Source organism: Chaetodon auriga, chromosome 1 (genome assembly GCF_051107435.1).
Source record: "Chaetodon auriga isolate fChaAug3 chromosome 1, fChaAug3.hap1, whole genome shotgun sequence".
Lineage (NCBI taxonomy): Eukaryota > Metazoa > Chordata > Actinopteri > Chaetodontiformes > Chaetodontidae > Chaetodon > Chaetodon auriga.
In genome coordinates, this window is record NC_135074.1 from 20,701,400 (window position 1) to 20,728,477 (window position 27,078).

A 27,078-nucleotide genomic window follows, 5' to 3' on the forward strand; every position below is an offset into this window, starting at 1 on the left:
TTTCTTAGGAAGTTTCCTGAGAAGAACAAATTCATTTGGCAACAATTACAACTCAAGCAGAGACACAGTTAAATTGGTACACTTCCAATAAATTACTTCCAATTAATCCAAATCTAAACTGTTGAGCTAGCGTAGCCTCGACTCTTTCAGTCAGTGGACAGAAGGTCGGCTGAACGTGCAAAGTTGAATGTATGTGGAGGATTGTAATTTCCTATAATAAATGAATAATGACTAATATTTATTAGTGTTTAAATGTGACTGTATGTATCAGAGTGTGCACCTGCATTTGCCGGCATGCCATGCTTATTGGTCATTGGTGTGAGTCTAAATAACGGCAACACTAAGAACGTTTGGAAATCTTCCCATTTGTTGCATATGTGTTCATTTGCAATGCAGAAGATTGATGTGCGTGTTCCAGCAGGGGTCAGTAGAGACTGGCTCAGTGATCAGCTGCTGATGGTCTGTCACACAGTCAGAAGAAGAATAAGAAGGAAGAAGCCGAAGAAGAGGGAAGGAGATACCTTTCCAATGACATCATTGCGACTGAGCCTGTCCTTGTCCATGACGGTGATAATTATGGTGGTCTCCCTCAGCACGTGGGCAGGCACGTCAAAGGGGAAGGACTCGTTGAAAACAGGGTTCAGGCAGCGCTTCATTACCACCGTCTTCTTCTTCTCCACACGCTTGTCCTTGTGCATCAACCACACTTTTACATAGGGGTCTGAGGATAGGAAAATGTCCCAGTTTGCATGTTGTTTACAGTGTCTCATTCCTGTTTATCATGTGCCGCCACAGGTTTAATGTCATTTTCTAGTGTCGAACAAAAAACATAATTTTCTCATTTTCATTTTGAAGCAGTAGTGATGCAGAAGGGCAGCAATAAAAGGACATGCAAGATGAAGGAGCATCTGTACCAGAAGTGCCTCCGATGTCCATGGCTTTGAGGTTGCGGGCTTTGATGATGCTCACAGTGATGGTGTTGGCTGTGGGGTTGTAGCACAGAGACACCAGCAGATCCCCTCGACTCCCCTAGAGAAATTATACACAACAACAGTGGAATTGTTTACTTTTTTTGATCCTCTTTTCACAATTTTCTCCCCTCTGTTTTTCCTGTGTATTTCTGTTTCTTCCTCTGGCTGCCTGTGTTCTCTCCGTCTACCTGTCAGCCTCTCCATATTCCCTTCTATCTCTTCTCCCACCAGCACGCTGTCACATCTCCCCCGGGAGCATCACGGCAGCCAGGAATGACATCACCCGTTACATTCTGTCCCATCTTCTCTTCTCCCCTCCTCCCTCTTCTCCTGTTTCTCTTCTTTCCTCTACCTCCTCCCTCCCACCCTTTTTCCTTCTTACTCACGCTGCCATCGCTGCATGGTTTTAGCTCCTTCCAGAAAGTCTGCATGTTGGCCAGGTCCAGTTTGTTGAGGGGGATGGACACCTCTCCTATGGGGTCATTCCTGCTGAAGCGGTCGTAGTCGAGCACCTGCAGGTATAGAGTCCTCTGGACCACCTTCTCATAGGGGAACCCTGAGAAAGACATTGACACAACAGTCTGATCAGCCATAGATATGCATACAGAAAATGAATAGCTTAAGAGTGCCTGCATGTGCTGTGAGCATTGTTAAGTTCATGTTTGAGGAATTAGAAAACCCTCCTCCACTGAACCTTCAAACAAGAAGGTCTCGTTCCAGTGGGGGTTTAGATTCTTCCTCTTGACTTTGGTCTCCAATTTGTGCTTCTTGTCTGGCAGCAGGTAGAGTTTGACAAACGGATCGGAGGTGCCGGAAAAGTCCTTAGCAGGCAAATCCTGACCCTTGAGAATTTTGACAGTGAGGGTGGAGTCTTGAAAACTGTATCCGACACTGAACTGAATGCGGCCCAGCTTCTCACACACTGGACCCTCATGATCATCTTCCTCCGAGCCTGGAGACAACTAAGAGACACAAGAGGAAGGAGAGACAAAGTTAGATTTTTATCCAACTCTAGGCGGTTGATATGTTCTTGCTATATTGTATTTTATTGGTGTATTGTTCATTCATTACTCTGTTTACTCTGACATTAGATATGTGCACAAGGTTTCAGGACCACCTACATGCTTGGAGGAGAAAACTATCCCTCTTTAGAATGAACGTCTCTCAGAGATACATTATAAGCTAAGACTGAATCACATTTCACTTGAGATTAGTTTGTTTTTAGGGTAGAAGTAATAATTGTATCATGAATTAAACCAAGAGAGACACATTTAGTCACCATATTATAGATGGATTTAGTCTGTGGTGCTGTTAAACTACAGTGCTTTATATCACAAGATGTCTCTAATATTAAGTCTACCTTCTATGATAAAGCTAACTGAGGTGGGCAAAATATTAAAAACACCTCGCAGTTTAACACCGTCAACAGCATTGTGAGCTGCAGCCTCCAAAATGACCACAAAGTTGCTAACAAAACAATTTGTTTTCACCGCAAAGTGGCTTGTGCCCTTTATACTCTACTTTCTACAATCCCACAATGCAATGTACTGCATGTTATAAACTCAATAAAATACAGCTGTGCAACATGCACCTGTCAGTGATGACACACATGATACAGTCAAAAGCTCCAGAGCAAAACAAGTGAGTGAACCTTGAGTTGAGATTGTTTTGTCAAATGCTGATCCCAAGGTCAAGAATAAAGTGTCAAGCTCGACCGTGAAGTTAAATCAACATCTCCTCAACAGTCTCTGAACATCATAAACCTCATGAAGTGAGGCTTTATGGCAGGACTGATGTATGAAACTGCATTCACTTAGGTGTACCTAATAAACTGGAAATGCAGTATATAAGGGTATACAGAATGTAGCACCATGAGAACTGCACCAAAATTACCAGACCTCTGGGTCAAGCACCATGCTCAAACACAAATTCATTACTTCAAGAGGAGCTGACAGGTGATGTCACACTAAACAGGAATCTTGAACTCCAATCCACAAGAGAAACTCATTCTGCACTTCAGCATTAAAGACACAGCTCCTCACTAGCTTACTAACATAGCGTCATGTCACATGGCCGCTGTCTGCTGTGCGATAAAGGCAAAAAGCATCCATGACTGTGTGGAGATGAGAGGCAGATTATCTGTTGGTAGACAGACCCCCTGACTGCTGGTGACATGGCCTGGAGGGAGGGAGAGAAATCCAGTTTAAAAAGTGCTATCTGATGGTGGAGGAGCTCGGGGCATTACTCAAGGAGCAGTTCCAGAAATTTAATATCCAATTCTATATTCTCCCACATATTTCTGATGGTGCTGCTCAGCCTCATTCTCCATGCTGAATATGATCACATTTCATTATGCAGTCCTCCAACCAACAGCTGGCCTAAATTGCTTTTCCCCATTTTATGCGTCGGGCTCTTTCTCTTTTTCCCAGAATCCTCACTTCTCATTCGATTCTTAAATTCTGCTCTCTAATTTCTTTTCCTGAAACTAAAACAGCCCACGTGCAGTACATGCAAATTCTCTTGGAACACAAAAGATGGCCTGGTGATAGTCGACGTTTTTTTTCTATTAAGACATTTTTTGAAAAGACCAAAACCAACGACGGACTGATTCTACTAACAAGCATTGTCTTGCTAAAGCTCGATTCCTCTGTGTCATTGGCCTCCACTGTTGTTCAAACACTATTAAAAACTCCCCAAAAAAAGCCACAGGCTGACATGTTCTTTCATTACTGTAAACATGGGCACTGTAGTTTATTTTGAGTCAAACCCATATGCGCCATCCTTCTGCCGGAAATTCTCACTAGCCCACAAAACGTGTGTCAATCCGCAGCTGAAAATAGTCCCCAACAAATGCACTTTTTATTCTTGTTTGAGTAATGTTTGCTAAAAGCTGAGAGAGAACCATGTGATGCTGACAGGACCCCCATCCATCCTCCTCCTGCCCCTATCACCTGAAACACCTGTGAGGGTTGGATGTATGTATACACTGACGCTCAGTGCCGTTTCTCAGCATCCTCGTAAAGTCTGCTGTTGCTTTTCCTACAGCAGCACAAGTGGCTCAAAGTGCTGGATGGGTATTTTCAGCATGAAAGGAGGGTTGTGTAATATATAGACGCCTTTGGCCAAACTGTACAGAATGAGTATTATCATTAAGCACCACCACTGTGAATTCCTCAGACACACCATGAGACCCACATAATTACTGCTCATACCCATCTCTGCCATATTCTTGCAGCACCCACAGCACTGTGTGTTCTTTCACAGCTAATTACCGAACCTCGCTGAATAAGGCGCACAGCCCATCCCCTCCCAGTGTCTCACTTCAGGGTGATGATTACTGTATGTTTCAGTTAGCTGAGAGACTGTATGGCAATAACTGACTGTGATGCTCTACAGGTGGGTGAGCTGAGCTGAGTGGGATAAAGACTGTGCTTCTTGAGCGATGAAAGACTTGGGAGGAGGAAACAGTTCTCATTGGACTTTGGTCAATTAAACTGAAGTGTGCAGGCTCCCTTTTCTCTCTGTCGTCTCCTGAACCAACACAGTGTATTTTTTTACAGTAGGTGGTAGACAAATAAATGTAAACACCTCATGCTAAATAATTTCACAGAATACATCTAAATCTGGCATATCACAACTTTTGTCTGAATTATGTAGCTTTTGCCATAATTTCTATCCAAACATAAATCAACTACTGTAATCTGGCATGCAAGGTAGAGCAAAGTTAAAGCAATGTTATGCAGATATTCTACCTTTAACCTGCCACAATGTCGCACCCCAAATACCTGTTCTTCAATATGTAACTTGGGTTGAATGGGTCCAATCTCCTGCAAGGCGTGCGTGATGCACTATGGCACTTAGTCACACACCATCAGCTGTGGGCATTCAGCTAAGAAGAAGCTAACTTGTTATTCTCAGTAGTACACATCTATTGCTTTTCTAATGTGCTTCACGGTCACGTGGGAAGTCTCATGTAATGTGACAGCTATATTAGCTTGGAAAACAATAATATGGTGCACTGAATTTGATAAATTTACTGTTTTTCAGACCACAAATGAGACAAGAATTAGGTTGGAAAAATGGTAGAGACTGGAGGCTGGAGGCTGGGCCTCACTGATTACTGTACAAAAACACAACATTCTAACTTTGGTCACTGGTGATATTGGATGTTATTTTTGGAGAAAATAACTGTATCTGCTGAACTAAATTAGCTCAGTGAGCCATATATAGCTACCAGTCCCCTGAGCTGACTCTGCACTCTGAAACTGCACAGTCGGCAAGTTGCAAAAAATACCAATTCTTACATAACGTTGCTTTAAACTGGTAGGTCAGTCTGTAATTATGTGATGGAAGTTTACAACAGACACTTTCAGAAATTATTTTAATGCCTATATTTTCCCTTTCAAATAAGCTTGGCTTAAAACCCACAGGACTGCCTGAATGCTTAGGCTATGTTTCTCCCCAGCTGATATACTATGTTTCCAGATCTCAGCAATTAATTTGATAAGTAAAATTCTATAATTACTGATAGAAGTGATGGCCAAAACTAAAAAAAAAAAAAAGGGGACCCAAGTGATAAGAAAGTTGAACTGCCACACTGAACACTGAACTCTAAGTTAATTACTTTGAGCTAAAGTGCCAGTTAACAGTATCTGTCATGTATTAATCAGCACTTATTTCACTACTTTGATATGTCAGTTTTTATAGGAACCAAACAACAGAGCTCCAAAAAGGCCACACCACCAAATCACAAAGTACATTTATTTTACTAACTAAATAAATAAATAAATTAATTAATGAATAAATATAGAAATCTCAAGGTCCATTCTCTGGCTTGATCTTTGACCGTATCACAAACTCATCATCAGCAGATTAAACTGCTCATAATCATCTTGGAAAATCGGTGTTAAGTGTAAGGTTGTAGTGGCTGTGCTGTACACCTGCAGGAATATGACTGGATGTTACTTTCTGTGTAGTCGTAATTGAGATAGTCACTGTGGAACATGTATGAAACTGATTTCCCGGTACAATACAACTACAACTGTAGTTAAAGTCTTATTTTGTTTTTTTAGATGATTTCGACTACCCCCTTGACTCATCTTCCAATTCTTCGTCTCAAGGCCTGCATGTAACTTTCATTTCAGATTAGGAAAGATGATCTGGAAGCATCATTCGAGTCTTTCCGCCGTCTCATTTATTATGATTTAAAAGGCTTTGCTGACAGAAGACCTCCCGCTCTTAATATAGATGAGTTCAGCAATGCAGAAAAGACAGACCACAGATGAGTTGGTGGCGCATCAATAAAATGTGTCTCATGGGGCTGCAGATATACTGTGTTGATATTGTGTGTTACCATGAGCATGTCACTGGTGACTGAATTGGCCAGGTCAGAAACGGAGGAGTTGGCATCGTGGCGGCGTCCGGTCTCGTCTGGGGTCTGACCTCTGGGGCTGCTGCCTGGCTTGTTACCCGGGGTCCTGTTAAAATGGACACAAACACTCATGTTCACGTTAACATGCTCATGTTCAGCACTGGTGTTCATGTACTTTTGTGTACTGTTGGTCTGGGCCTGGGGCTTTCAGGCTTTGGGCTTGATCCTTCAGTTCCAGTGTAGGGAAATAGAGCATGCAATGATGTCTTAGACAAGCATGTGCAACCACAATTGTGGCAATAGTTTGAGGAAGGTCCACTGCCCCTGTGAACAAGAAGAGGTCCATAGAGAAATCTTTGGTGTAGAAGAACTTGACTCCGCCCCCATCTTTTGGGATGAACTAGAACACCAATTGTGAACCAGATCTTAAGGCCCAACATCAGTATCTGACTTTTCTAATAATCTTGTGGCTGAATGGGAGAAACCTGCTTTCAAAGTGCTGTGGAAACCTTTCCACCAAAAATTGAGGCTGTCATGGAAGACTCCTGAGGAGCTGCTTCAGTCTGAGAGCTATGTGCCATGAGAAGACAGCTGAAAGCATGGGTAGGACACTTTTTGATGTTTCTACTCTACGAACGTAACCAACAAAGAAGCACACAACATGACTGCCCTCGATGAATCTCTCAAACTGTCTACAGCGAAGGGAAAAAAAATACTGTTTCTGTCATTTAACCCCTACAGTATTTGACAAAGCAGTTCTGTAAGCTAATCGTGCAGAAACATGCTTTGACATTTTAGGAAATACACTTATTTGCTTTCTTGCACAGAGCTAGATGAGAAGATCGATGCCACTTTCATGTCTGTACACCTAACAGGTAGCTGGAGCCAGAGCTGATTAGCTTAGCTTAGCATGAAGACTGTTCAGACTGAGGACACAGTTAGCATAGACAGTTAGTCTACGCTAACAAGGTGCTGGCAGTGGCTTCATATTTATTGTACAAGCATGACAGTGGCATCAATCTTCTCATCTTACTCTTGAGTTGTTTAACAGTTACATATGAGTGTAATGTTCGAGTCCACATACTTTTGGCCACGTCTCTTAAGCGATAGAGGCTGTGGTAAGCCTTGCTGCTGTGGACTGTAACAGTATTGGATTCAATAAACAATCTAGAAAGATTCACAAATATGAAACTTTGTCCACATCACACACGTCACACTTATTATCCATGCACAAAACTTTACCATCAACCAAAGCCAAATTTAGAAATAACCAATAATACATCTGACTGATGATCCTTGGAGCTCAATAAAATAAGAAAAAGAAAATATTAAAATACCAAAGAGGGAAAAAAAAGCGCCCCTGGTTCATATTATGTAACAATTTGGTCAATAGGGAAAATACAAAGATCTGATACCAGTCTAGGCATATTGACAAATAAGACTAATGAGCACTTATCGCTGCGAGAGAGATGACCCAGGAAGAAAAAACAGAAAGAGTCAGAGAGACAGAAATAGTGAACGAGCGAGCAGGTGAGCCGTAAAACACAAAGGCAAAAGCAAAAGTGAGATTAGATGGGGGTACTGTGGGAAAGATGATGTGAGAAGGAAAGATACATTTGAAGACTTATCTGTGCACAGAGGTTGAGAAAAAGTGAAGGAGAGGATTTGTCTTTGTTAAGACTCGGAGGATTAACAGAACGAACAAAGTGAGGTTACAGACTCAAATTATTGTGAGACTGAGACATCGCCAGACGCACACAATAACGCACACAGGCATTATCTGAAAGAGGAACTGAGGAGAGCAGGGAGACGGGATAAAAGCCTGGAAACAAAACAGAGCAGGTTTGGTTTTTGGGTAGAGTCACATGCTCTAAAGCAGAGAAAGGAAGCAAACTGACACGTTACATGGGCAAACAAAATAGAAGGCTGGAGAAGGAGCGGTGAGAGATGGACAGGGTTTGTACAGCAAAGAGACAAGCGAGGGTGAACGAGAGAAACAGAGAGAGGTGGAGAAAAGGATATGGTGTGGAAGAGAAAAGAATTGATTCGTCACTCTGCGTTTATTTCCTGTGATCTGCAGGTCACAGCACCAACAATGCAGCTCAGACTTAATTCAGAATGTAATGGTTTCTGCTTCAGCTGCTTGCCAAATACAGCTTGCTGGTTTATGTATCTGCTGAGAAAGACCTCTGAAACATTAGCTCTCAAACTGATGTACACAGAGAAAGCTAAAAATATCCAATTACAGTGTCTAATATCAGCCCCTGACACACCAGCGAACAATGTGTTGCACCTTAAAATAATTACATAACACATGGCAGTCACGCACATAACACCTGGCTGTCTCGCTGTGCCGCTGACTGAACTCCCACCTGTGCTGTGGTGCTGTGTGTTCAAAGACCCACTTTTTTTTTTTTACCTATTTAAGCCCATTCACTAAAAATGTGTAAACACGGTATTACAGCTGATCTCTTAACAAAGCATGCCGGAGCAGTTCAGATAATGTGTCTTTCTTCTAGGCAGCTTGAAGGAACCAAAACTGATAAAGGAAATAAGGCTGTTTTTATTTTTTATCAGTTAAATGTTTGTAATTGTGTACGTCTGTAAAGGATTCTGTTTTTGGCAGGATTTTCTGCATCAGTAAATCTCAGGTCTACCTTATTGGTATCATAAAACGTTTGATTTCGCATCACTCCAGCCTGTATTTTCAACGCATTTACTACTGAAGGAAAATCAGTATGCAGATCCTTAAAACCTGCCTATAATCCATCCGTACTTTGTCTCCTTTATGCTTTCAGACATTTTCAATGTGTGGGAATAAAAAAAAAAATCACATTATCCTTTTCACAGTTGTTATGCCTGATTGGTTGTTTACCTTTCAGATAGATTTTATGGCACAACAACCACTAACTGAACCTTAAAACTTTAATTTTATAAAAGCTCTTACGATGAGGAAATGTTATTTCTATCACCTCCCCCCCTCCAAACGGTTCAATTGCAGTTCAGCTACAGGGATGAGTCTTCGGAGGCATTCCCCACTTTGACTATAGAGCACATAATATATGGCTGTCAGCTGCGTGTCTGTAAATGCTTACTTGTAGGAGGGGTTGGCTCAATGACAGCCCGTTGAACCCCACTAAATCAACACCCAACACACAAGACAGAGTCCACACGAATCTTGAGGAACCTTACATAAACACGGCCGGGAATTTTCTCCATTATTTACAATGGAGAGCTGCATTTCATTCTACGGTGCTACTGTGAATATTCGCCTATAAATCATCCCAGCCATTCAGATCACATGCAGTACCTCGACACAGCGCATATAAAACACTTGTAGTTAATGCAGGGCCACATATATTATATTTTTTTTCCCCTTAACTGTTAACATATTCACTGCTCTGTCTGGAAGCCAGAAAGTCTGAATGTTTTTGTGACAGTTGCATAAATTTGTGAAGACTGTCTATCACCGTTAAAAGTAATCACGGGAAAAAAAGTTTGTTGGACAATAAAATAAAACTGGTTTCATTCCAGTAATACAAAGCAAATCAAAGCAAATTAATACCCTCACTTCAGGCTGGGTGCTCTGGCTTAAAAAGGACCTCAATTCAGTGTTTGTTTCCCCAAAACAGTTTTCTCACTTTTTTAACTTGCGGGTGCAAAAATGCAATTGTTTTTTTGTTTGGGTGATGTGTTTTTCACAAAGAGAGTTCACTGCTGTCATGTGCTCTGATGAAGGTTTCATGCCGAAATGTATCATCAGTTTTGTCAGTCGATGAGTTGCAAATAAAATTACCCAAAATGCTAAAAATGCGAGACGATTCTTTGTCTCTTTTCTTCACCACCTCAATTTGTTTTGGGGAAACGAACACATTTAATAGAGATGAATTTGCTTAATTATACACTTGTTTCATCAACATGCGCTGCATTCCCCAAGGACTTATAATAGACAAGTAGAGCTGTGGTGTCAGCATGTCATAGTCACCACAGATTAATGTATGGTGACATGAACAGCAAATAAAGACCTGCCGCTGCATCCTCAAATCATGAATTACATGCCTGTGAGACACGGAGCAATTTGGTGTGGTAGTGAGGTGAGCTTATCCATGCATGTACTGTAAATACACACACACATGCACGCACTCACACACTCTCAGTCTGCAGCAGGGCACTGGTGCAGCATAATGTCTCAACCAGACATGATAACATCCAGTCAAATGAGCTTTTTGTCCAGAGAAATAAAGGAAACAATGGAGACATGTTGCAGAAATACTCCCGTGTAACATGAAGGAAAGAGGAATCGCTCCCTTTCCACTCTCTTTTCACTGCAGTTGTTTGGATTCCATGACAAAACTCGACATAAACACCAACATTTCTGCCATCATCTGACGGTAAAAAATAGCACACATGTATCATGCCACGGCGACAAACTTCAGGACTGACTCAAACAGGGGGGAAGCATATTTGTAGCTGTGAGTCGCCCCTTTCTGCCTGCGAGTGACTATCTGGTCTAAAACACAACACCACTTACATAATTCATTCTTTAGAGGTTGTTGTAACCATGACTACTGAAATGTGTGCTCCCACTTAAGGTTGTACTCACTACCATCATGCATTTTACTCGGGGGTTGCAGTAACCATGGTAACAGGAGCCTTCAAAAGAGGACAGTAAAATCCAAGGAAGTTCCACAGAGAGGGGCACGTATTGAAAATAGCAAAAAGCCCACAGGGCAAAGGGACCAAACACTTAGAAAGCCTTTGAAACACACTCCTGGAACACACTCTTTGACTTTTCGTACCTACACTGCTCCAACCCGCGGTGACCCTGCGAACGCACCACGGCACATACCACTGGGCATGTGTGAGCTCATGCTGAAAATGGCTGATTCATAAATGCACAAAAAAATAAAAGTGGAGAACAACCTCCAGCCATGATACTCAAAACAACAGGCAGGGGCAGAAATGAGGAGCGATGGAGTTACGTCCTTTCCCCTGTTAATAAAACAGGCTGGATCGTCAGACTGACATGAGCTCTGATCTCGCTCGGTGCTTTCTCCACAGTAGGGAAATGCAAATAAACTACCAGTGAGTCTATAAAACAAACTAATGAGCACACACACACACACACACACACACGCACACACACACACACACACACACACACACACAATCCTCCTGGAGGTCGAGGGCAGCGTCCCTGGAGAATGACCACTTCGATCTGACGCACTGAAACTCAAAACCCTGACTTTTGACCTCATGGCCTCAATCTGGGACTCAGTTATAAGACATCTTCTTTGTAATTGGACAAAACAGGTCGTTACATCCCAGGGGACGATGCAGAGAAATCGTATCTCGTCCTGTGTCACATGTACATCGTCTATTGAAAAGTCTGTTTAGCACTGATTAAGAAAGACTGAATAAATGGAAAGTACATGCTTCATTCACCCAGCTTAGATAAAGGTATATCATGTATGTAATTCCAGGAGAAGCCACAGGACCAGCGAGGAAATTCAAGCAGAGGTTTGGCAGCAAGAAGCCTGAGCAAGAGAAGATTCAGAGCGGGCAAAGCAACCTGCAGTCCATATTCACTGGATGACCAGAATTTTAATCAGCATGTTTGTGTTTTCACACGCGTCAAAACCATATCTTCGCTCTCTGGCTATCATCCTGCTGCATGTCTGCTCATTGCTGGGACACAGGATACTATGGGATTTCTCTTGTGCATGCACATCTAGCTGCCATCTGTTTGCTTAGAGATGGTGCTTAAGTATCTGTCTGCACACTTTATGGAGCAGGCGTGGAGTTTTCATTTTCTAAATATAACCAGTCTGAGGTGTGAAAACTGATGGGAATAAAAAAAATTAAAAAAAATCACAGGCTTAGCAACAGAACATTCAGCAGAATCTGTCTCAAATTATCTCTCTTCAATTATGCATTTGAAGCACTTCACTACACAAATATGTGTACTTGTGTTTCACTCATCTAAACAGAGCATTGGATTTAAGTCGTGTTTGTATTAAATGTTAAAGGAATAAATCAGATGTTTTAAATGAGCTCCTAATTCGTCCTCATTGATAGTAAGAAAGGAAGTTGTTGTACATGAGCTATGATCTTAATGACCTAAGCCTAACCATTAATAACCCTAACCATTAATAATCCTAACCCCCAGAACAATTAATGAGTGCTTTGTAATGACAAAGTAGTTAATGGTGAATATGTGTACCTTACAATAAAGTGTTACCTCGCTTTTAACTAACCCTGACCAAGGTGCTTTTGTTACTTTGAGACGCAGATTCAAACTAGGGGCACTGCTGCATTAAGAGTCCAGGGTCTGCAGTCCAGTGTGATTTCAGGATTATAGAAGTTTTTTATATTGTTACGCTCGTCCCTGAATTTTCACAGTGAAATGTCCTTGTAGCTGTTGAATTCTTCCAGAAGGCAAACATGTTCTGCTGGAGTGAAGACCGTTGAGCGGTTTGATCATTCAGACATGCTTTTAAATTTGACAAAAATCTCAGTTTACCCAGAATTCACAGTTAATTAGTCCTCCTTAAGATATCCAAGTCTATTTGATCTCAGCCATAGTCAAAATCTGTCTTTGTGTAGATCTCCAGAATCAAAGTCCTGTGCTTTCTACATCCATCATCCATCCCGACTTCCTCCCTATGACTAACATTCAGTATAAACACTGGACAAAACATTGCCAGTGAACACAATTTGAGAAGCAATAACATTTCTTGTCAAAACAAATTAGCAGTGTAGAAATGTTGATTTTGAGAGATGGGTTGAATGAGAAAATTCTTCACTATTTTATGTCTGTGTATGGACTTAATAATAAAAAAAAATTGTTATCATAGATGCTTAGTTTAGCTGTCAACTGTGTGCGAGCTGGCTAAACATTGATCACCCAGAGAAGAACTCGGCCTGTGATAGAAGTGGATCAGACAGCTCATTTGAAAAGTTATTTTTATTGGTGTATTACCCTCTATCAGTTCCACTTATCATTTTCTCCAAGTCATGCCAAAATAATCAAGTTAACCTGCCTTAGGATATGAGATAAGTTATAAAGTGACAAAGATTTATTGCATTTATTTCCATAGCTGGCTTCACATGAGAAAACAATATAAAATAATATTGACTTTTATCATTAAGGTGAATTAAACAAGATTAAACTAAGACCGGATGAGTATTCAACTTTGGTGTGTATGTATAAACATTTTGAGGCCAAACTTAAACACTTAAACGCAGACATTTAAAGGCGATACGGGGATGTTGCAGAAAGCTGATGGTGGTGTGAGCAAATGTATACCAATGCATGAAAACTGTCCACAAGGAAATCTCATTCCTTTTTCTGACGTTCAGCAATGAGTCTGGCTGAACTGACAGTCATCCGTGCTGACAGAGGAGCGCTGCTCTGACATCATCCCATCACAACGCCAGTCAACACCCTCAGGAAAGGGTGGATTAGGTGAGTAAGGAGACAGTGGAATGGAAAAGGAGAAAGAGAAGGAGACAAAACTGGAATAACAAGGAAAATAAGAAAAGCAGGCTTAACAGATGCAATTAAATAAGGGTATGGAGGAGAGACTGAGACAGAAGGTGGGGGGAATGAAGGAGAAACGAGGAGACAAAGTCTTATTGAGGAGCAAAATGAGGGCTACAGAGGCCAGAGAGGAAACTGATGAGCGGATGGGGAGAGGAATGGGAAGCAGAGGGTGAAGGACGGGAAGTGGATGGACGGGTGAGAACATGAGGGATGAGGGTTACCAGCAAGGCCTGGATAGGAAGTGTGTCTCCATAAACATACTATATCTGATCATACACTCGCCCCAGGAGATCATGAAACACAATATAGGTCCCATGTCCCATGATGGATGAGGGCTGGACTCCGATGTCAGCCCACTCAGCGCTCCCAACCAACAGGGACAAATCACTCGGCCACCGCCCCCCTCAACGCGCAGGCTAATGTAACTAATGGAGCCATCTACAGCGTTCGACGGGCTTGATGCTCTTTGAATAGACTTCTGCTGCCTTGTTCCTCAGATTTATCCAGTGGGAGTTGCTGTTTTTGTAAATCACGCTCTGTGCATAAATAACCTGTAGCTAGTGATGTCATATCCTTTTCGAAATTAGAGATAAAAGTCAAAAGAATATTTTAAATGACTTCACAGTTTTTTTCTCCAACCACTCCCTGTCTCCTCGCTTTCCTCTCACGGGCTCTCTCAAATCAGGTCCCTGCTCGTAGCCACAAGCAGCAACCAGGGAAATGGTGAATGAGCTCCAGACTCAGATCTGACAGGTTTTTTACAAAGATGCCTCGTTTGTGCTGACCTACATCGCTTTTTCTTTCCAATCATCGCTCCACCCGGGCCACTGCCGGCTCCAGAGGCTGCCATGGGCCCAGTGGCCGGCCCGGAGAGTCATTAGGAGGCTTGACTCGCTGTGATTGCTGGCTTGGACGCGCAATTGAAAAAGTCAGATATGCCAGCTGAAAAAGGGTGGCAACAACTTCCTGCTTGATTAATACTGTGCAGTGTGGCATCCTGCAACTCAGCGAATGCAGCATCATGTTAACACTGCCAAGATTAGAACTCCACCCATACCAACAGTGTGCAGACAGATGTTTGAATAACAGCACCCGTCAAATGTACTGCACCGCTGATCTTTAAGTATTTATTCTCATCTCCAAATGACAATCTACCAAAAAAATAATCAAAAGTAATTCAGGCGAATTCATCGTATCATTCATTGGATGTGGGACGTCCTGCTCATACGTTTCCCACCTTGGACACTGAGTGTCTCCATCTTGTTGAGACGAAGGATGGACCGATGGAGGTAGAGTGTGTATACCTGAGTCAAGCCTAATGGGACCTGACATGATCCGACTGTATCCAATGGGTTAGGACGGGTTTGGACAAAAATTTAGCAGTGAAGTTTAGCAAGGAAATCGAGGGTTGGGAGGAATTTTGATCCAGTCGTCAATGCAAACAGTATAGCTGTGGGACATAGAACCAAAACAATGGGCCAAAGGACACTGAAGTGCTGCATAGAGTCAGGTGATAATTATATGTGGGTATCACCCATTCATTTAATTCACTGTTAATATAAAACTATTGATTAGCGCATGCTCAGATAGCTTCATTCAGTCAAATGACCTTCACCAGGCATTTCATTTAGCAAGCCACAGTAAACACGTACATGTACATACTTAAAGGTATTATCAGCCAGTCACAGGATTTCAAGCGAAAACACTTGGAAATAGACAGGGAAGTTTTAAAAGACCATAAACACAACAAGACGAAACATTAAATACCCACAAAAGGGATAAATTCTCAAAGAAATATGTAAAACAGAGAGAAGACAGCAGACAGTAAACAGCATCATCAAGAATGTAATGCAGTGAAAATGCCTGACAAAGGTTATTTTATCAAAACACAGTTTGTAATGAATTCATAAGTGTTGACAGTGTGTGGGAGCTTGTTTTTGGCATCACATATTCTCCATATCGCATCTGTTTGTGAACCGGTGTGCAAAGCTTTCTCTTCGTTCTGAGTGTTTAGACTTTGGAAACTTATTCGTCTTTTAATTCTTGTGGCATTTTTCCACAGATGATGTCTGCGAGGTTTGTCTCTTTCTTTTCTACTGGAGCTTCCAGCTTCTCAAGCGTACACTTTTTGTGGTAAAATGGAGCATGTTCCTCATTTAAAGGTTATAAATGGTCAACCACACTGAAAGCCTGCATGCCACACCAGGGCTTTATATTTTCAACTCTTTTCCACCGTGTTGAAAATATAATACATATATATACCTCAGTATCAGTGAATTAGAAGGACGTGAACTTATTAACTACGAAAGTCTGTGTGGGTAGAGTGTATTCTTGGTTTGTGCCGAATGGAAGCAGACTTTGACATGCTCCATTTCAGACACCGTTGCACGTTTTTACAGCTTTTACAAACTCATTGTTCAGAGTGGAAGTTGTCCGGGGCCAGTAAGCTCTTTTGGGTTTATTCATATTTATTTCCCTGTTGTGTCTCTGTGTGTGGTGAAGCTCTGAGCTCATTAAGATGCAGCTCCTCCATGCAACAGCAGCTTTCTGAGATGATAATAATGCAAACGGCTTCAGAGCTTCCATCATAGTTATCTGCAGGTGGGTGATTATGTCCGGTCCACCGCAGGGCTTTGGCCGGTTTAACACAGTCACCCAAACTGACTCACATAACAACAAGGTCCACATAGGAGATCACAGGACCTTTCACTTAACACAGAGTGTGAAAACACTGGCTTTGTCTGTAGATAACAGATCAGCGAGAAACAAAAATGTGTCCTTTGACAATAATTAACTGTAATCACAGCTGCATTGGTTCCTTATGGGATTTTATCTCTAAGATGTAATAAGTACAAGACAGGTTTTATAGGCAACAACTAGAGCTGCTGCTGCTCCAAATCACAGATTACCATTAAACTTCTCTCACAACACACTGCTGATAATGACCTGTGTAAATTTGTTCAGGGATGATTGGACTATCACCAGCACCTCATATACGCACACGAGTTCAGCTGTCACCGACTAAAACAGGCTCTTCTGCAAGTAATTAGTTTTAGGTGTTAGATGAGTGACAGGCGGTAAAAATAGATCATATCTCAGTGTTATGTTGCAAGCTTTGACGAGCTGCTCTCAGCGTCTGAGTGCACACCACAACAGTATCTGCCTGTACATCACTACTGACTCAGAAAGCCACAGAACGAATAGACAAGTCATGCATCTCCTCATTTGTGTAACCATATTTTCCTTTGAACAAGGCAAACAGGTTTTATGAGATAATTATGATTCAAGTCAGTGACTACAACTTCCCCCGCAGCTGTGATGTAGATTAGTGACCACTGATTGAATTCAAAAAACACATTAAAGCTGCACTAATTAGTATTTTTTTATATATCAACAATGGATCAAATGCTGTGAAAGAGATCGCTCGAAGTGATGAACTGACAGAGAATTGTTTTGGTTTTAAAACCCACAGATTTAGTGTTTTGGTTAAATCTCACTGCGTTCTTTTACAGCAGCAGCAGGCTGTTGATTTCAGTGGAGAACCTACTGTACACTACCTGCTCAGCACCAACCAGCTGAGGTAAGGACGTGCTATTGAACAGGATGCAGCATTTAACAGGTAAAAACCCAAATATTTTTCTCATGAGTTGGTGGGGACAAAAACAGAGCTAACAAAAGAGCGATTTTAGACATTCGTCACACAAACATGACTCCAAATGACTGTTGTTCTGTGTCTGCTGGTTGAGTGAACAGGCAAACATGTTCACCATAACAACATTAATGTTCTGTTTACTGCTTGTTCTGCTGCCCCAAAAGTGGACAAATAATAATAATATAAAAAAAAAAAAATGTGTTGATAATTATAAATATCTCAAATCTGCTGGATGAGGACAGGGTGCCACTTGGTCTGCTGTCCATATTTAGATGGATTCACTGAACAAATATAGATTTGACCTAATACACAGCGCGCACAGCTTTTGCTTTCATCCTATTATTTCTCTATTATCGGATTTGGTGTTTGTAGATATTTGTGCTGCGAGCTGTATTTGATTTCATTAATAAACCAACAGAAACCTCTATGGGAGTGTCTATTTTTATCTTGTAGCATATTTCTCTAGAAAGCGGAGAGCAAAGGTTTCCCACTCTTTCTGTCTCTCTTTCACTGTCTGACAGCGTCCTGTCTTGTCACATATATTCTGGGCCGGATCATCCTGCTCCATCGTTCTCAGTCCGCTGGGCTCCATGAAAACGGCCGGGAGCGAGCCAGCAGACGGGCGCAGAGAGCTTACGGGGTAACCACAGAGACAGAGAGACGGACAGAGATGATGATGGAGAGCTGTTATTAGTTGTGGAAGGACACTAGACGACTTGGCCCACGTGACCCCTCGGGGTGGAGGCTCGCTGGCTGGCTGTGATTAGAGTTAGGTGCTTGACAGACCTCCAGACAGTGAGAGGGAGAGAGGATGATGGGGGGCAAGAGGTAAGCCGGTCCTCATCCCCTCACTAACCCTCAGACATTTTAAATTAAATTTTAAAGGCATTAAAAAATGACAGGATTAATGCAATAACATCAAAAACAAGACAAATGTGTCTTTCCAAAGATGCGTTCTTTTCTTCGTAGGCAGACTATTTTTCATCAACCGGAAATTCATAGATGACCTAGTTAGAACAGCACACTCGGATGCACCGCAGAGAAAACTGTGCATTTTAGGATTTTAATGGAATTTAAAAGCAGAATTTCTGAAAAAACAATCAAACATGCTTATAAGCAGGTTCATGCTCAGCCTGCTAGTGTTAAAACCCTGGGTTAAGCACATTATCACTCAAACACTGTGATTCGATAAGAGAGCAGTCAGTTTAGTCCTTTGTTCACCAGCTGAGAGACAGTGTTAGTCTCTGACAGCAGCTCTGGGATCACTAGTAGATGAGAGGTTAGCGTATTTTTAGACGAACGTTTCATGTGAGGAACTTTACGTCTAAATAATGAGGGTGCCCTTCTCCTGTGCCGACGACTCGCAGATCAAACGGTGACGAGCTGCAGACAAGGAGACTTACAAAAGGTCTGGATGAAGAACACAGAGGACATGAAAAAAAAAGGAACAAGTGAACACAGAATGTGAAGCTGGGAAGAAAACATGGTGAAATGCAAAATAAAAACATAAAACAGAAGGAAACAGTGCTTAGTTCAGTGCTGGAAGTCAGAGAACAACATGTTGGTTAGAGGCAGAGAAAACCAACTAATGTAACAGTAAACAGCGGCATGGCTGAAAACACCAAGGTCATGTTCTTTGTGTTGTTTCTGGGAATGTGAGGGATTTATAGCTGGAGTCGGTAACGTTGGAGAAAATAGCATGAATACGCTCAGGCCCCCCTTAAAGACACTCCCTCAAAACACATGAACACTCACTGCCTTAATATTCATAAGAGAGCATTGGGAAGATGGAAGACTGGTTCTTTTAATTGATACAGAAATAAACAGCTTTTTTAAATCAGCCACAATCATACAAACACCAAACTAATTGTCACAAACGTACCTGTTAGTCCTTCAGGCTGAATCGTCTACCCGGCCTGACGGTTACTGCTCACTGATGTGGGTGTGTGCTCTGTGCTACTGTGTTAGCTGCTGAACCAGAGCCAGTCGCTGCACGCTCGCTCAATCATTCTTTGACTCAGAGGGCGACTACGCATTGTTGTCACCGTGAAAATTATCCAACTATCACACATGTAAGAAAACACCTACCATGATCAAAATGAACAGCCACAACAAACATGGCTATTGTTAGTACTCACAGCTTGTTAGTAACATGTTGGCATTGGGAAATTCTGGCGGCACTTTTTCTGGCATACTTGAGCGACTGGCTCACTATAGCTTTAGAAATATATCTGACTAGCCTTGTGGAAGACTTCGGTCATGTGCAGCCGGTGCACGGGCGAGTCGTCAGGTCCAAAGGTAGACAGACAGGTAGATTTATTACAGATTTCCAACAGCCACAAACCAGATTTTTCTTTTTTTTCCAGTCAGATTGACCAAAGTTGTTGAGCACAGGTGAACAGGAGTCATGATTCATCACCAGATGCTATTAACCTCTTTAAAATGACATACCTTCAAATGAAATGCATTAAAATATTGTGTTTGGTATTAAAAGTGCAGTCAGTCCTGGGCTGTGTTGCCCTTCATATTAATCCCGCAGTAAAATAAATGGCATTTTAAGCAGCTAAGATTTAGTCAGTTTTTAAAGGGTAACATTAAAATTCACCATTTCAGACAAGGAAGTATTGATCTTTCAGGTCACCCCACAGTGTAGACCACTACATCAACACAACAGACAGAAACAGTCCTGCAGGACTTTAAATTTCACATCATTATATCATTACGTGGCTACCCCTCCACTATGACAAACAGTTTCCTGAGCTATGCATCTTATCTTTATGCTGAACAGGCTCACATCATTCTTCTCTCTCTTTCTCTCAGTACCTTTTTTCTGGCGTGGTTTCGTTTTCTTTGCTCGCTGGCGCTTCCTGTAGATCTGGGAGGTTGGCAAAGTCATCCTGTTCAGCCAGGCCGATTGCTAGAGACAGAACCACCATCTTCCCCTCACTGGACACACGGACAAACAAGACATCACAAGACCACACAGGTATGTCGACAAATCGGTGCAGAGACACATGAAACACACAAACACACAGGCAGTGACACAGCAACACACATAGCACACATTCGTTTCACGTACAAAGAGAGAGTGGGAGAGAGAGAGAGAGAGAGAGAGGTCTCAGTTTACACAACACGTTACATGGCAGTGCAGCTCAAGCAGCCCTGTGGGCTACGGGGTGAGTTGAAAATACAATAAGGACTTAATCAATCGAACGCTTCCTCAATACTGAATGCATTTCTTGCAATTTTGTACGCCTGACATTTTTTTTCTTATGGTAGATTTAATATTAATATCATTGAACACTTCAAAAACATGGAAAAAAAAATTGATTTTGTTAGTTTATTGCACATGCACAACAAACCATAACACCAACAAACCATAACCCACAAAGGCAACTTACAGTTTATTTCACTGCATGTGATGCTTTGATGTGCATATTTTAACACTAACATGGATTATGGGACGATGTTACTGGCAACAAAATAAACTTCAAAGCAGCTCAAAGTTAGTATGGTTTCATCTTATGGCTGGATGTTTCATATTATGCGAAAATCTAACCTGCCATTAACATCATCAGCGATGCCCTTTACACCAAAAATGAACGCACAGCCCTCAGCTGCCTGCCTCATTTCTTGTATTAGCAAAATTGACCTCATTAGAGGTCAGAAGGAAACAGATGTGTTCACTGAAAGTTGTTTTTTCTTTACCATTCGCTTCACCACCTCTGTGTGGTGGAGAGTGTGCTATTAAAAGCCACCCAGCATTGAATCACTATTAAGTCTTATTCACACATTTTGGATAAAGCTTTGTGCCTGTGATTACTTGGTATGGTGTAGCACTACCAGTTTCTTCCGGAGGAACAGATGATTTTGGTGCCAATTTATTTCTCACGCGCTGGGTAGATTCTTCTTGTTGTTCTTTAACACTGGCACGATGTTCCATGGATCATATTAGAGTACCTCACACACTTTTAATCACTGTTTTATAACATAACGTTCAATCAAAATACAGGGAATGATACAAGTGATATTCATCACAGGCCTACTTTTCATATGTGACCAGTCATCCGTAAGGAGCTCTTCCTTATAATTTATTGTTACAGTATATGAAGTTAGATCATGCATCAGTGAGCAGTGTATGTTCTTATGAGCACGGGCATGTAATCAATTTCTTATGAGTGTTTCTTTTTTAATCCTCTATTGGGAGTCAAAGAAATGAGTTTGACTAAAATGAGCGCCATTAACAGAAAAGCTGAGAGCCAGTGATGTCGTTATCATGTTCTGTTACCTGTTTGCTAGAAAAAACAAACACGAAAAATCAAAAAGCAAAAGCCTGAAAGAAGGGTTGGGATTGTTTCAGAGGGGGATAATAGAGGCAATTGAAATGACATGCAGAAAAAAAGGGGGGAAATAAAGAAAAAGGGAAAGAAGTCCATGAAAATTGAGGTGGCCATAACAAGGCAACATATCACGTTGATTTCCAGCCTATTATTCTCCCTCTAAACAAGCCCGAAGTCATTTGAATTACATCTCACTGAAGTATGCTGCAGCGTGAATTCAGGGGGCCATGCAAACAGTGGCCTTAACAAATGAACATTTGCCCACAACTAACCTTGTAACTCACAGTCACGAAATAACAACCCACATAGGAACATATTGTACACTATTCTGGCTTTGCATGTTTTTTTTTCTCTGCTTCTTGTGCTCTTTTCCTCTTTATACAGCCTCTAACATCCAAGGACAACCCTTGTGCATTTTCTTTACCACAGTAATTTCTAAAAGGGCAATTCAAACATGACTTTTCTCATTTCTTGCATCTCTTACTTTCATATTTTTATTTTGTGGATTAGTAGCTGCGTTGGTTCGAACGCTAGCTTGACCAGGCTGTGAGATGAGATGACATGTTAATATCTATTGAAACAGTTTGAGAGAATACAAATGAGTGTGTCAGTATGAAACAATGATCAAAACTTCTCTCAAAATGTAAAGGTTTAAGTCCTGCAATGGTGAGTCAGACATGATGGCAGATCTGGATATAAGTGTGGAATTGTGCACACAGTATAAACAATATCTATAAGATGAATTTTTTTTTTGTCTGCATGGTATTTTTTGTTTTATCTGTTTCTTCTCACTTTTCCTGGACCATCTTCCTCTCATCCCTCCATATCTCACACTTTATTTTCCCAGCCTGCACGCATTTCTGTCATCCATTCCCTCTTTAACAAGAGGCTGTTTGTTGAAGCAATATCGACATGGAGAGGGAACACATTAGCACTTGAGAGACAGCGGACCACTGGGGATGTGTAAACAGTAGCAACATGATGCCCATCAATAAGGTGAACGGATTTGTATAGATGACCAAAAAAGACACGCGCACTCCAACCGGAGGGCCCTGAAATCATTACCACCTACAGCAGCTGTATTGATCTGAAATGTAAGTGGGGTGGCTCAGTTGCCACTCTGTGTGTCAGGCATGGACACACGTGGAAGGTGCAACTGCTGCATTCGGTTGTTCATACCCCACTGATCACAAACGCATGATATTCCCACCCCCCACAGTGTGTCCCCCCCCCCCCACCCCCGGGTCAACAACTGACGTGTTTGGTCTAGTGAGATTCATGAGGACAGGGACGATGGGCGATACCACCTCCCTATATATGTGCCGAGCCTTATTTGAATGATGATTCACATAGGCAGCGAGGTCACTGGCCTGGAGACACTGTTAATGGGAAGACACGCAAAAAGTGCAGGAGTGTAGAGCTGCGCGTGTGGATGTGTGTGAGTGTCTATGTTCATGGTCTGGAGGGGAGGGGGGGGGGCTTAACGTGAGGCTGCTTTGTGGAGCGTATCATCTGCAATCTATCATTCAAGTCAAGCAGAGGAGGAGGAGAGCTCTTTGTGCTCAGTATCTCAAGCAATCAGTGGCTTTCGCAAACCAATCGTACTGAGTAGCGAATGATTCGGAAGAATGTTGACGAAGAAAAACAAAAAGATTTTTGACGACTGTAAAATAATATTTTATTTAGGGTTAAGCCTATTGTATCATGTGCTAAGGTTACGTTTTTTCTATTGCTTATCAGCCTATGTTGGTTTTCTGAAGACCTTCTGGAGTTGCTAATGTAGGCATCCACAACCACATACAATACACTTGTCCAAATATATGGTAATATTCAGATGGTATATCTACACCTCTGCATTCAGCGGTGCAGGAGTCTGCTTTACACAAATGCATGCATGCACGCACAACAAAATACACACACCAACACACAATAAAAATAAACAAAGGTAAACAAGGACTGACAGCTCTTCCAAAAATCACTATGCAGCATTCTCACAGAGGTTCTCCTGTGCCTGAGAGAAGACAACATGACCTGCTGATGCCTGTCGCACTAACATGACTTTTCAGCATTATGCAGATGATGTGCATGATGTCGTAATATCTGTCACATCTGACACATACGTCAGCATCACAAACAACATGAGTTGACTTGAATCATCTCTGGCACAGCCTCAAAAATGTTATATCTTTTTGCAAAGGTACAATTCATTGCAGGTCTACTGTAGAGGATCACATTAGATTGTGTACCACCCCTTGTATACAGCAGGTCAGCAGTGTAGCAGATAGCATCAGGATGTAATGCACATTGTACACTGATAATAAGAGCAGCGTCATTAAACAATTTTTGTGTCTTCTGTCGCAATCTGGAATCACACCAAAGGGTGTAATACATACCGGTCCACCGTATCAGTGTCACGTTTCACCTTGTCTGGGTGTGACATGTTGTCATTCTGCGGTCCAGTTAGCAACAATAAAATAAAAAACATCCAGTTACACTTTCAAAACTAACATAGTTCACTCAACAGACTGCAGATTTCCGCCAGGCATACAGTCAAAGTTAGGCAAAGTTTAGGGTTAAAGTGAGTTAAAATAGCTACTTTCTTAAAACAGTCAATGCTGACTGTTGGTTTCACATCGGAAACAAACCCCAGTCTCCCGTGTTAAAGCCCTGTGTTTAGCCCATCGATCCATCCTGACCTCCATATGCAGTCATTATACTGTGTCCGCCCTGTGCCACCATCATTATCACACCCTGCTGGTACTGCAATTTCAATACACGCGTGCTCTTTTCACACCTAGATGAGGCAAACTGTGACACTGACACGCTTTCCTCAAATAGATCTGCTCTGTTACACTCTTTGCTGTGACGCCAGGCTGCAAGCTTTCCTGATGCAACATTTCACAGAGTAGAAAACTTCATGACACTTACAAGAACGACTTGACGTCCAGCCCTCTGTTGCGGATCTGCTCCACCATGTGATCCCAGCTGCCAGGATTTGACCTCGATCGGCCTGCCCCGCCTCCTCTGTACCGGGAGGCTCCAGCCGGACTCCCCCGGACCCCGCGCGGGCCCCCACGGTGGCCCCCACCGCCTGGGCCAGTGTGCAGCTGGCCCAGGCTTTGAGAGGTGACAGGGGGGTCGTTTGGACCCGGAGGGGGCTGGTGAGTGAGGGGCTGTTGGAGGCTCTGCTGCCGGACCAGGGGCCGAGGGCGGGCCACTGCTGAGGACGGGATGTGCTCCAGGGTGGAGGCAGACGAGAGGGAAGCATCCCCAAAACTGAGCAGACATGAGAGCGCCAAGGAAAGAGATGGATACAACAAGGAAGACATCAGAGTTAGAGATAAGAGGAGGCATATGTGGCATGGCACATCGTTTGGAGAGGATTGAGAAAAGATGAAAGTATGAAAATAAATGTGTTAACACATGATCATGTTGATATCAAAAGGAAGGCGCAAAGGATAAAAATGGCAAAAACATATATAGATACAGCGCAGACTGAACACAGTGTTGGCAGTGAATATCAAAGAGAGAGAGGACCAAGAGAGAACACACAATAACGAAGATCAGTGAAGGAGGGAGAGAAAGAAGAACATTTGTCAGATTACCCTTAAACATCTGTATAAAAACAGCTGCAGGATTTCAAGCTTCTGCTGTGTGACAGTGTATGAGTGTGTGGACGGGCTGGCATGTAGCATGTAAACATGCAGCAGAAGTTAAGTATCAAGCTAAATTGCTTCTGTACATTAATACCGCTCCCTAATTACCCATGACCTTCATCCACCTTCTTGCCTTGTTGCCTTTTGCTTCCACCATGTCTTTCTCTGTCTGCTCCTGCTATGTGTTCCCTCCCCACTCTTCCCCCTTACCTTTGTGCCTCTGAGCTCAACAGCTCTGACTCCTCTGTCTATTTGTCTTTTCTACACCCCCAGCCCTCACATCAATCTTTCTCCATACCACCTCCAATCAGTGCTCTTTAAACCTGCTCTCTAATTACCGGTCTGCTACTCTTACAATCATGTAATAGTGCTTCACCCCTTATCCTCCCTTCAATCACTGGCCTGCCTGATAACTGTAAGCTTGTGCTAAACAGCTCCGTCTGAAAGCTAATGCTGTGAGGGAGGATTTACTGCCTGGACTTGAGTTGTGTTAGCGGCGCTCTTCAGCATTAACTCGGCTCTAACTCTGCTGGAGAGCCAGGAGACAAGCCCCCTGAGGAGCAGAGCAATGCTGGATCAAGTAAATACAAGACAGAGCTCATATACATGCAATCCTGCATGCACTCTTTCTCTCATACACACTCACACATTGCACACCATTAGATATTTCCTGAGGACAGGCTTTGATGAGAATGTTTATTTACTTGTGCATAATATTTTAACTGAATAAATGTGAATTAATGTATAAAAGTCATTTGCTGGATTTCAGTTTAGTAGAAGTATTATAGAGTTTTGAAGTGGCGAGAGGGCATTTTAGGCATTTAGGGTTGCAGAAGTGAAAGTCTTGTTTATTTTCTGCACCGATAACGTTGGGCAACTGGTAGTTGGGGCACTTCCAAGTCTCTGATGAAACTCCAGCTTGAATTATAAGTACAAAAGATGAGCAAGTGCATTCAGAAAACATCTGGTTATTTGATAAAAAGTCAGAGGTACCAACCTGTGTACATAAAAAGCTAAATAGAGAAGTTAACCATGACTTGTCAGGTGCATTTTGATGTGAAATATCGAGTCGAGGAGCTTCAAAAGTTTCTGTGTGCCATTAAAGGCAAGTGCTTTAGTATTATTCAGTTTTCATCAGTTCACTTTTGGATGACTTGGGCAATTTTGGTGCTGTGTTTTGTTCCCAAAAGGAACAAGAAAGTGTTGGTGATTCACACCTCTTCCCCATAGCAGCTGCAGCTGAGGCTATTGAGTTTTGCAGTATTTAGAAGCCATCTGCCATAACAAACTGACGGAAAAGTCAGGATTTCAAAGAAACATTTGAGTGGGGATAATTAGTTTTAATGGTCATAACAAACCCACATTATGGCAAAATCATCCAACAGAAACATTGAAACATGAGAAACATTCAGGACATCATTAAAAGAAAACTGCCAATTTTATTTACAGTGGGGGAAAATACTTCCACAAACAGAAGCTGCTCACGCTTTGCCACTCTGTATGAAAGATGTCAGAATATTTTCCGGCTGCACGCACTCACAT

General features: G+C 42.1%; 1 protein-coding gene across 2 annotated transcripts in view; it reads right to left on the reverse strand.

The window, feature by feature from the left end:
• Positions 1–27,078, reverse strand: part of syt7b (synaptotagmin VIIb) — a 91,776-nt gene that overhangs the window by 1,763 nt on the left and 62,935 nt on the right. For both annotated transcript variants that reach the window (XM_076729217.1, XM_076729207.1), the window contains 7 exons: positions 24,809–25,156; positions 20,364–20,486; positions 6,325–6,448; positions 1,666–1,933; positions 1,358–1,527; positions 915–1,029; positions 522–721 (listed from right to left, as the gene is read on the reverse strand). In XM_076729217.1, coding sequence (XP_076585332.1) covers positions 522–721; positions 915–1,029; positions 1,358–1,527; positions 1,666–1,933; positions 6,325–6,448; positions 20,364–20,486; positions 24,809–25,156 — 1,348 coding nt within the window. The remainder of the gene's footprint in view (positions 1–521; positions 722–914; positions 1,030–1,357; positions 1,528–1,665; positions 1,934–6,324; positions 6,449–20,363; positions 20,487–24,808; positions 25,157–27,078) is intronic.